Source organism: Anastrepha ludens, chromosome 5, assembly GCF_028408465.1.
Source record: "Anastrepha ludens isolate Willacy chromosome 5, idAnaLude1.1, whole genome shotgun sequence".
Lineage (NCBI taxonomy): Eukaryota > Metazoa > Arthropoda > Insecta > Diptera > Tephritidae > Anastrepha > Anastrepha ludens.
This window is the reverse complement of record NC_071501.1, coordinates 55416340-55427936: the sequence shown is the minus strand read 5'-3', so window position 1 is coordinate 55427936 and position 11597 is coordinate 55416340. Positions and strand designations below refer to the sequence as shown.

Here is an 11597-nt window from a genome sequence, read left to right as displayed (position 1 = left end):
CTCTGACATTTGTCAAGTAGACAGGTATATAATTTTACACAATAGAACGTGTTAAAATTATAAAAACTTATTATGAAAATGGTCAATATTTAAAAATAAGATATCGCAAAGTTCGTAGGTATTTATGAATAGACTCTTGGCGGATTTTACCTGTACACGTACGCATGGTGAACATTTAAATGATGTAATTTTCACATATAATTGTAAGAGCGTATTTTAAATAAAAATAGCGAAACCTTAAAAAATCTAAATTTGTACATATTTAATTTTAATTTTCTAATTTTCTTTTTAAGACATGTTCGAGAAACACATTTTTTAATATGCCTTTTTTGATCAAAATTTCACGAATTTCGTATTGATTCACATTTGCTGATTCAAGATTATAAAGTAAGCTATAGCTTGAAAAAGATTTTTTTGACAGACCCCTGTTGTCACAAGGCAATTAAAAATATGAAATGTTTGCCAATTTCAATCCAGCGTTATTTGTAAAAATTAACGAGGCCGAACTGTTTTTTATCGACAATTTACAATAACAAACATGAGGTAGAATTTTATATCTAGTATACAAATTAACAACGCGGAAGTTCCGTATATTCGCGCTGGTTAATTAAAATTGTCTGGCAGTTGCATTCAAACGATTTATAATTTCAGTCCTTACAAATATTTCTAACACTAAACCTACCATGGACGGGTCAAATGACTCATTTTAAACTTTTTTTCAGAAGTTCTTAGAAATAACATTATTAAATCGTCGTTTGCCTTCACGACTTTTATTAAAAAATACATCGAATGTATTTTTCAAGATTTACTCTTCTCTTGCTAATTGTTTTACCGAGAAATATATGTGATCTTAATAATATATGTATATAATACTTTAAAGACGGGTCATTTGACCCACTTTGGTAGGAATAGGAATACATAAAATACCGGTAGGTTTAGTGCTAATCACGGAGAAAAATACGTAATATTTAGATTTATGCATAATATAAAAAATAACCGTTTATTGGTTTATACAAATTTCTGTATTTGATCATAATTAACAATTAGAGAAAAATAGAGTTGCATACAAGAATGTACAAAATTTTGCTAAATCCATGGAAAATAAGAAAATACATAATAAAAGTTGTCAGAATTTACATTTATACATTTTTTGCAATAAAATCCGCTAACTTCTCACCGTTTGCACCTGCAAACGAGTTTATTTGTTTACTTTCTTTAATAAATACAAACGTTGGCATGCTAGACACGTTGTACTCCATTGCGATATCTTCACATTCATCCACGTCAACCTGAAATGTTTGAAAAGGTTAATTGATGCCAATCAAAAATTGGGAAGCTTTATAAAATATGCTTGTGTAGAACTAAAATCGATAGCATCGTTCGATACAATAATCGTTAACATCCCAAACGTTTTTGGCAGACAACTACTAAACTAATATTTACAAATTTTTTTAACATTTACTAAACAAATTAAACTTGTTTATTAAAACGGAGAAATATTTGATTTTTTTCTCTTTAATTTTCTTAAGTTCTAAGCAAAAATACTGAATAAGCAATATCCTAAAAACTTATTTATATTATATTTAAGAAATAACTGCATTATAATTGTTAAAAATCTCCAGTGGTTTCGTATGCGAAAAACAGGATTTTTAATTACATATGTCAAAGAGCTCATAGTGAATTATCAGCCTAGGATATTGGTTGATAAATTCGAAGCATTTGTGGTTCTGCAAATTACTGCGTCCAATTGACCACCGTAGCCGATTGGTGGATACGTGACTACCACTTGAAATTCAGAGAGAACGTAGGTTCGAATCTCGGTGAAATAACAAAATTAAGAAAACTTTTTTTCTAGTAACGGTCGCCCCTCAGCTGGCAATGGCTAATCTCCGAGTGTATTTCTGCCATGAAAAAGCTCCTCATAAAAAAATATCTACCTTTCGGAGTCGACTTGAAACTGTAGGAGCCTCCATTTGTGGAACAACATCAAGACGCACACCACAAATAGGAGGAGGAGCTCGGCCAAACACCCAAAAAGGGTGTACGCACTAATTATATATATAGCGTTTTTCAATAGGTGCGCTTCAACTTTTTTCTGATAGGGAGGGCGAACGACGCAATATTTTTTATTTTTCGCTTATCATTTGTATACTTCATTAGTATACATTTCATCATGGAACGCTACACACTTGAGCAAAGATTGCAAATCGTGCAAATTTTTTATGAAAATAATCGTTCTGTTGCTGCTACTTTAAGAGCATTACGGCCATTTTACGGTCCATTTAACATGAAGCTCACTTTTGGCTTAATGGCTTTGTAAACAAGCAAAATATGCGTTACTGGGCAGAAAGCAATCCACACGTGATTCATGAGGCACCGTTGCATCCCGAAAAAATCACTGTTTGGTGCGGTTTACATACCGGCGGCGTAATTGGCCCATATTTTTTCGTTGACGAGAACGATCACCACGTTACTGTGAATGGAAATCGATACCGCGACATGATAAACGATTATTTTTGGCCGCAATTGAATGGTATGGACTTAGACGACATGTGGTTTCAACAGGACGGGGCCACAAGCCACACAGCACACCCTACAATTGATTTGTTGAAGAGTAAGTTCGATGAGCGCATTATTTCCAGAAATGGACCGGTCGAATGACCGCCGCGCTCGTGTGATTTGACGCCTCTAGACTATTTTCTTTGGGGTTATGTGAAGTCATTGGTCTACAGTAACAAGCCGGCGACGATTTGTAAGCTCAGAGCCAATATTGAACGCGAAATTGCTGGAATTTCGGCCGATTTATGCAAAAGAGTGGTAGAAAATTGGGTTCAATGATTGGACTTCGTAAAACGTGCACGCGGTGGTCATGCAAAAGAAATCGAATTTCATACTTAAATGTATATGCTCAAACTCGATAATAAAAAAAAATTTGTTAAAAAAGTCAAACCGTTTGTGTTTTATTCAAAAAAGTTCAAAAGTTGAAGCGCTCTTACTGAAAAACGCTTTACATATGTATGTAATATATATACATATATTTCTTTTCTTCTTCAGGTCATGGAGAATCATGGCTAAATACCTAATAACGGATATAGGCACCTATTATTTACTCTGGGTATAAACAGAAGAAAACAAATTATACACACATACTTTCTTCCCAAAAATCTGCATTTGGAGATAATGTTTTTATATTTCGTGCAAAAGATTAAGAAAAATTTCAAAAGTCAACACATTTGTATCAAAATACAAAAATGATTTATAACTGACCCTAATTCCGGAAAATGCATGATATCATACCATAGAAAGAATTTCAACGAAACTAGGGCTAATTTTCTATTTTACCCCTTTGCAGCACTACGAGTGATGAGCTGTAATTCGATATTTGTATCGAATAGTTTGGTTTCATTTAGCAAAGCCCCAAAGATGGAATTAACTCGTGAAAATTTTCACACTTAGCTACTAGTCGTTAAAAAGATTTGTTTTCGTTGGAAGTAGCATAATTTTACAATTGCCCAGTTTCACAACAGCATGGCTTCCACAGAGTGCACAGTACCACCCTGCACCCACCGCCATAAACACCCAGGTCAACCGCGAGCTTAACCAAAACCGCCCCTGCAAGAGGATTGCCCTAGTAGCGTTGGGCTTATCGAAAGCTTTCGATAGTCAGCCACTCCACGCTACTAGATGATATTCGACAGTCGACCCTCCTACCGAGACTAAAGAGGTAGTCCGCGAACTATTTGAGTGGTCGGCATTCGTCAGACATCCCTCAGCTTGATGAATTCTTTTGTGCTGGAATTTGGTGCAGACTACCATGCAACGAGCCCCGGCGAAGTCGATCAGCCTTAGGTTATCGGATGTTTCTTGGGTAGGCTGAATTTTTCCAACTGTGGGACCAAAAATCCCCTCCTAGCCCACACATTAAAGTCGACAAGCATGAGTTTTATGTCGTGACGGGGGTAAACTCCTAGAAGCAGTCTTTTGTCGCATCGTCCTTCTTGTCAGTAAATTCCGAGTGGTACAAAACCATTTATTTGCCAGAAGCTTTCGGAAAATTAACGAAATGCAACCGGCGCAGACGAACCACCCTTCACCAAGGCAATGCAAGCTCTCACATATGGGCGCACAACTCACACAAGAGAGTTTTGAGCATCGGCCTTACTGTTTTCTTTTTGTTCCCGAACATCGAAAATAAAATGCGAAGTCAACATTTTTAAACGCCTGAAGAAGGTGTTGAAACCTTTGAGCAGATGGTTATGGAGGTACCTTTACACTTCTGAATGTCAAAACTGCTTTTAAAATTTATTCAATTTATTCAAGCGAATGCAGAAGTTGACTTCAAGGAGAATATTTTAAAAAACAATAAAGCCATTTTTGTTATTATTTTACTGTGTTTTCAATCATTCAAAATATTAAAAGTAACCCTCGTATAATTATAAAGTAAGTTAGCTAGACCTTAAAAAAATTTGTTCCGTGCTATAAAAACATTATACATACCTTTAATACAACAACCCTCCCTTCGTATTCTTTTGCCAATTCCTCAAGCTTCGGAGCAATTAATTTGCACGGACCACACCAAGTTGCAAAAAAGTCAATCACAACTAACTTTGCTCCAGCTTCTTTAAGTTGATTGTTCAAATCCGACTGCAAAATAAAAAATAGAAATATTTTCATGAATAATGGACACAGAATGTTTTGATTTAATAAAAATGTTTAACTTTATAGACAATAATCATAGTCCCGCGTTAAATAACGGGTTATAACTAAAAATCTCCACTAATTGAAAATTTGAATACATATATTAAATACAGTGCACTCGCGATAACTCGAACTAATTAAAACAGGCGCTGTTCGATTTATCGAATTTGTTCGACTTATCAATTGAGTGTGCTATGTTAAAAAAACAGTCATCGATATCGATTTTTCGATCGATTGTTGAAAATGGAAGCCAGTAGAAAATTTCTGTAGTATAGTTTCGTTATACGAATCACATTTTGGTCCATTGGCTGGATCAATGGTGTCACATTCGGCGGCATAAACATAGTTAAAATTAAACCATCCTCGGACTTTAATTCGATTTCGTTGGGATGTGATGGGGCATTATCAATTAGAAGAAGAGCCTTCTCAGGTAGTCCCCCATCTTTCAAATATTTTCTTACCTAAATATTAAAGTCATTTAACTTGGTTAAAAAAATTGTTTTAATGAATCTGGATTTTACCTGCGGCACGAACGAATTATGAAACCAGTCTTTGAAAATCGCCGAAGTCATCCAGGCTGATTTGGAATTTTTGTACTCCACCGGACAGTTAAAATTTTTGAAAACACGAGGATTTCTTGCTTTGTCAATAACGAGAAGTTTAAGCTTATGGTTGCCGGTAGCGTTAGTGCAAGCCATAAATTGCCTTATCTTTCTTTTTTATAAGACTTATGGTGGACTTGGCTACCCCATATTCCTTCGCTAGAGAAGTAACACTACGTCCACGTTTAATTTTGTTAAGGACTTCAGCCCTCTCTTTTAATGTTAAACACTTCAACCTTTTACAATCCATTACTCACGTGCACTGATACACTACAAATGACAAATTTAAAGCAATTTGGTCAATGCAAGATGTTGTTCCCAGAAAACTAACGGGATATTAACGCCGAAATATTCATATGGACAATACACTAGTATACATATAATTTATATATATTACATATACTATAACATATGTATCTATGTACAAAATGTACATGTTTGAAAAGAGTGTGTGTACAAATAAATTTGTTTTTTTGTTCGAGTTATAGCGCTTTCTTATTGTTCGAGTTACAAAGAAGTCAATAGGGGAAAAAATGTGTTCGATTTAGCACGTCGTTCGACTTAGCGGCTATTCGAGTTACCGCGAGTGCACTGTATATGTTTTTAAATTAAATTGCATGCAACACTGCCCGTAAGCAATTTTATATAAATAGTAAAGGATATTTCCAAAGACGCACTTGTTGTTTTAAAATTAAAGATATAAAAATTTAGGTTATTTTAGGTTTCAAATTACACGATACATTTACAAATTTTCCGATACATTTTTCTTAAAGATCGACCAATGTCATAATAAGTTTCATAATTTTTACGCATTGTTCTATCGTGTAAAACTGTACATCTGTCCACTTAACAAATGACAAAGATGGCATAAAAACAGTACCGCCTAGGAACTCTTCTAAACGTCACTTTTAAAAGACCTTTTAGTGAGTCCGTACGGTGCTAAATCGCCGCACTTATTATTAAAAAAATCACACAATACGCCAACAATTTGATTCTAGCTTACTAGACCTTGTTATCACGTCTAGTCTGGGCCATATTCTCAAATTTGCCCAAATGGTTGACTAAATGTTATATGTAATGTCTTACCCTGACTTGATATTTTGTGCATGTGTCATTTAATCGGCCTGCTGATAGTGTTACTTGTATGTATTGTGATTTGAAATCTGTAAATGTTAATATGTTCGCTGATCTGTCAAATGCTAACTGGGATACATGTTGGTCCTCAAAACTTGACTAGAATGTCCCCGTCCGTCCCCTTCGGGCTATTAATAGCTCTTGTCCTTGATACAATTATAAAGTGCGTATGGCTCTAAAAACGCGAAACAAATTGTATGCAAAATGGAGAAGAACTAACACTGACCACGCTTGGTGACAATACAAACATGTAAGAAATATCTCTATTATAAGAAATGCAAAGCGATTGTACTTTAAATATAAATTGGATCCCTTGCTGCCATCTAAAGATTTACGGCGTAATTTAAAACATCTGAATGTGCATGGAAAATTGAAGTTTGATTGTGAAATTAACACAGAAATACTTAGACTATTTTACTAGCGTCTCCAAAAGCAGTAATAATCCTCCAGCTCAAAATTTTTGACGTGATACCGTCTTATAATTCGATTTAGCCGACTGCACGCACGAAAAATGTGTCGTTATCTTGCTCATTCGTCGTTATCTTGTTCATGCGGCGTTACCTTGCTTGAACCGTAAGCGAGAGCGCGGAACGAACGACAAAGAGCACAATCGGCCCCCGCGTTGGGCAACGTTCGACATCGGGCTCTCTCCTACTTGAGTGAGCATATATATGTCTGTATATGCGCATTTGTATATAAATTTACATATTTGTATTTGCATATGCCTTCTTCCTGTGTGCATGGTAATGAACCATTTCTCTGTTGAGAATAGGACGATGATAGGAAAAAACGGAAATTAATGGGAGTGTTTCGAGTCTAATGTGTCTTGAAAATGCCAAATCGATGATGTTGCCTCTTAGTGTTGTTGACTTATTAACGTCTGATGCACAATCGAAATTGAACATATCTTTCATGAATTTGATAAATGTTTCGTCATTTTTCACGTTTGTGTAAATGTAACTTGATCAATTCGATTGCGATTCCATTTACCTCCTTCTCTATATCCATACAAAATATCTATCACACAAATAAAACTAAAATTTTGTTTTGAAAAAAAAAAAAAATTACATCAGTATTTTCTTATGACTTTGTCACTTTAAACTATCGTCAGTAAACCGACTTTAAAGACAACCTCTTTTTTAGCACTTTTGGTTTAGAAGATGAGTTTTAATTTGATGGGTTATCGGAATCGGCCGCTCTACCGCTATGACAAAAACTTAATGAAATAAGGCTGCAGTTTAACAACGGTGACCTATCTCTCCAAGGCATTTGATTCAGTAAATCATCATATTTGGTTCAAAAAGCTTAAGCATCTTCTGGGTTTTTTGATGGTTCTGTCAAGCTTATGATCATCTACCTTTCAAGAACTAAAAAGCTTATGTGCAACACTGGCTCTTCTATGTCGTTTTGTTGTCTCCGGTCCGCAAGGATCGATCCTTCGCCCTCTTTTATTTAGACTTTTTGTGAGTGATATATTCTCTGTGTGTCAGTATGTCAATGTCCATGCTTATGCCTAGATATTTAATTGGCCAGTAGAGTTGGTCTAATTGAAGATTTGTGTTTTAAAATTAATAGTGACCTATCTGCACTTTCCCAATGGGTCCATGACAATTATCTAAACTTAAATGTGGCCAAGTCATATTTATTGCCCATTAGTAACGGTTTGGTACATATATAAGATAATCCGAAAATGTTTGTCGATAATGGCGCCTTGATGTTTTCTAACAAGATTAAAAATTTAGACCTTGTTGTTAATTCTGTGCTGAACTGCTCTGACCATGTAAATAAAGTTGTAAGTAACGTGTATACTATTTTACATAGATTAAGAATTTCAGCGCGGTTTACGCTATTTGAAACTAGAAGAAAGCTAGCTATTATACACATCACAAACTCTGAGCTCGCATTGTCTACTCATGAATTATACTCAGTTTCGTGGCAAATTTCGCTTGTTAACAATGGAGTGAGGAACTAAGGAAAATCGCATTGCAGTGATTGCATTACATAATTGTAGTTAAAGTGCAAGTGAGATTTCGAATTGCTGAAAAAACTTAATATTTCCAGAATGTTTGTTTAGCGCACGATCAATCGTTTCTCCCAAACATCTGAAGTGCCAGACAGAAAAGGAAGCGGTCGTCCTCGCACTGGTTCGAACCAGTACAGCCACAAAATCCGTCCGAGAAAGAATAAGCAGAAATCTCCGTAGAAATCAGAAAATCATATCCAGGTCAAGACTAATTAGAGATATGATCTCCAAATGAAAGCCTTCCATTGATCAACTGGTCATCTTTTGACAACGCGCTTGAAGAAAATTAGACTCGTCAGATGCAAGGAGCTTTTTCGGTGGCACGCGGTCAACGTCCATGAAAATATTCTTTTCACAGATGAGAAAATTTTCGCTGTTGAAGAAGTTTTTAATAAGCAAAATGATAAAATCGATGCTAACACTTCTAAAGCCGTAAAAAATGTTATTTCAAGGGTGCAGCGTGGTCACCGTCCAGCCTCCGTAAAGGTTTGGTAGATAGTGTCTTATAAAGGAAAAAGGAGTTAAGACCGGGGCAAAAGTGCACCAGGAGAATATCTTAGAAGGCATGGTGAAGCAGTTAAGCAGTACTCTCTTTAAAGGAGAGCGTTGGATCTTCTAGCAAGATTCCGGTCCAGTCCATAAGGCAAAAACCACCCAGCAATGGCTAAAAAGCAATATACCTGGGTTCAAAGCCGCAGAAATCGGGCATATGGAAGTCCAGATCTGAATACATGGGACTACAGTTTGTGGTCAGAATTGGAGAACATAGCCTGCCGAAGACCTCACAGAAATTTGGAGTCTCAAACAATCTTTGGTTCGAGAAGCGATATTAATATCCATGGAAACAGTGCGGTTTGCAATAACTGAATGGTCTAATCGTTTGAAAGCTAGTGTAAAAGCAAATGGTGACTATTTCGAAAGAAAATTAAAATTGTTTTCTTTAATATTTACATGATTCAATAAAACAACTTCTTTTAAAGGTATTATAATTTCCTATCTATAACGGACTTAGCTTGTAACAGAAGCTATATTAGACTTACTACATGTATACGTATGTTTGAGTTCAAGATTCTATTGTACGAGAATTACGTTTTTTTAATTCTCCATTCTGTAGATCTTTTATAAAAGACTTAAATAGTACCACGTACCTTAGATAAAATAAATAAATAGCCGCCCAGTCATACACTTGACGAAAAATTTGAATGTGTAAGCAACAACAAAATTATCGAGCAAGATTCACCGATAGCGATATGGTTATACCCAAGGCAAATTGAATACGGAAACTAAATAGTGAAAACGAATGCCGCGTGTTAAACTGTGCAAGCACTAGTTAAAGTACCTTCACATATGCAGTAATTAGCAATAAATCCACAAAATTAATCTACCCGTTCACATATGGCAGATTACCTGCAAAGGAGAAGGAAAAGCTAATTTAATTGCGTAACTGGCTGCTAGTAATAGACAGTTGGAGGGAATCCGTCACCGACCTTTATTGAGGTTTCAAAAAATTATGTCAGAAATACGCCAACGAAATTCGTAATTACATTTTATAATAAGTAATAAGAGGACAAAACGTTTATGGACAGTGCATTTAGTGTTCAAGTTCGTGCGTTATAGGCATGTCCCAACAGAACCGTTGTGCCAGCGCATTTGACTGACGTGACGTGAAAAACATACCGTGGTGGCACAAAAAAATTATTGCCGCATATAAACAAAAGAAACACAAGTTCAAGTAAGATTAATGATTATTTAGGCGAAAGAGGGTTTTAATAGAATTTATGGAAGCCGTAGATATCGGGATGCCCATTCATTTTACAGGGCAACTTCGTTAAACCTAGTCTTTTCTCTACTCTTTCAAGCCTTTAAAGAAAAGATAAAGGCGCATTTTAATTAACTTAATCCTATTATTGAATGAGTAATTAGTAATATAAAATACCAGTTTTACGGACCTTCACAAGAGTCGATTCTACGTTACCGGAACGACCGGATTTATATTCGGCCAAGGACTGTCAGCAGCGTTCCTCGTACATGTATGAGGAATGTTTATGCTGCTTCAACAACCAGTGTTATGGAATTGTTTTCAGTAACAACTTTTTAAAAATAATTACGCTCTGTTCTTGGAATACAATACTGACTATATTGGCTATTTCGATAAATTTTTGCACCAGAGTTATAAACTAAATAAATTAACCTCTTTTGGTAAATACAGTTAAAATATATTACTAAGTGTGCAGAGAAAGTAAAGTTTGAACCCTAAGAGCTTAGTCATTGAAAATAGCAAAATAAAGTTTTTTTATTAATAGCTTTTGAACGGAGAAAAAAAAAATCTATTGATATATTTTTCCATGTGCACCATAAACTGGATGACTATCCTAAAAATTCAAAAAGCATTTAAATTGATACTAAAACGACTAAAATTTCTTTCTTTCTAATAAGCATCGATGAACAAAATAATTTAATCCGTCTCAGGTCAATGTGTAGTGCTATCTCATGATTTGATTATTCTACTCATTTTCTTTGAAATCCACAGTAATTGAAATTTTCACAAATGAGGATGATGTCACTATGCTACTATATATGAAAAATTACCATTGTCACCAAAATATTCAAAATTCTACACGCCACCTCCATAACTAAAATGAGTTTCACTTACCGAATCTTTAATTAAATGCGGCATTGTATTGCTTTGCGATAACAAGGAGTTGCAACTTTATGCGTACTAAAAGTTCAGTGAGTACCGATGGACGTAGAATAGAAAGTGATTGTTTGTTAATATTAGGAATCGCTAGTCACTCGATACTCTTAAATCCGATAAACCAATTTTAAAGATTATTTTCTCAATGACTGATTAAAATCCAGTTAGTTTCGACTGAATTTACGTTACTTAACTTAACTTACTAAATGTCAAAGCAGTACATATTTCGACCTTACGTAAATTGAGACATGGTGGAGAACCGGAATTGCCATATCTTCAATCTTATAATTCTTACAAATATATATATGTACAAATTTATTTTTAAAAGCATTTATTTTAATGTGGCGTTATAGGACTATATATATGTATATATGCGGCCCGAGTGCCAGAATTGGCTAAAAATAATTGCTATTGATGACAATCGACAATATTAATATTCCGAAAA

At 35.0% G+C, this 11597-nt stretch overlaps 1 protein-coding gene across 1 annotated transcript; it reads right to left on the bottom strand.

The window, feature by feature from the left end:
* Nucleotides 1-967: 967 nt before the first annotated feature.
* On the bottom strand, nucleotides 968-11258 carry LOC128865186 (thioredoxin-2). The gene is made up of 3 exons (XM_054105281.1): nucleotides 11111-11258; nucleotides 4498-4644; nucleotides 968-1289 (listed from the first exon to the last, which is right to left on the bottom strand). The coding sequence occupies exons 1-3, from the start codon at nucleotides 11132-11134 to the stop codon at nucleotides 1140-1142; spliced, it is 321 nt and encodes a 106-aa protein (XP_053961256.1). The 5' UTR covers nucleotides 11135-11258; the 3' UTR covers nucleotides 968-1139.
* Between the last annotated feature and the right edge of the window lie 339 nt (nucleotides 11259-11597).

Bases quoted from the DNA above. Each gene is read 5' to 3' on its own strand.
- LOC128865186 (XM_054105281.1), bottom strand. From the start codon at position 11,134: ATGCCGCATTTAATTAAAGATTCG. The intron at 4,645-11,110 runs GTAAGTGAAACT...TTTATTTTGCAG, and splicing joins CGCATTTAATTAAAGATTCG to TCGGATTTGAACAATCAACT. The intron at 1,290-4,497 runs GTATGTATAATG...CAAACATTTCAG, and splicing joins GGAGGGTTGTTGTATTAAAG to GTTGACGTGGATGAATGTGA.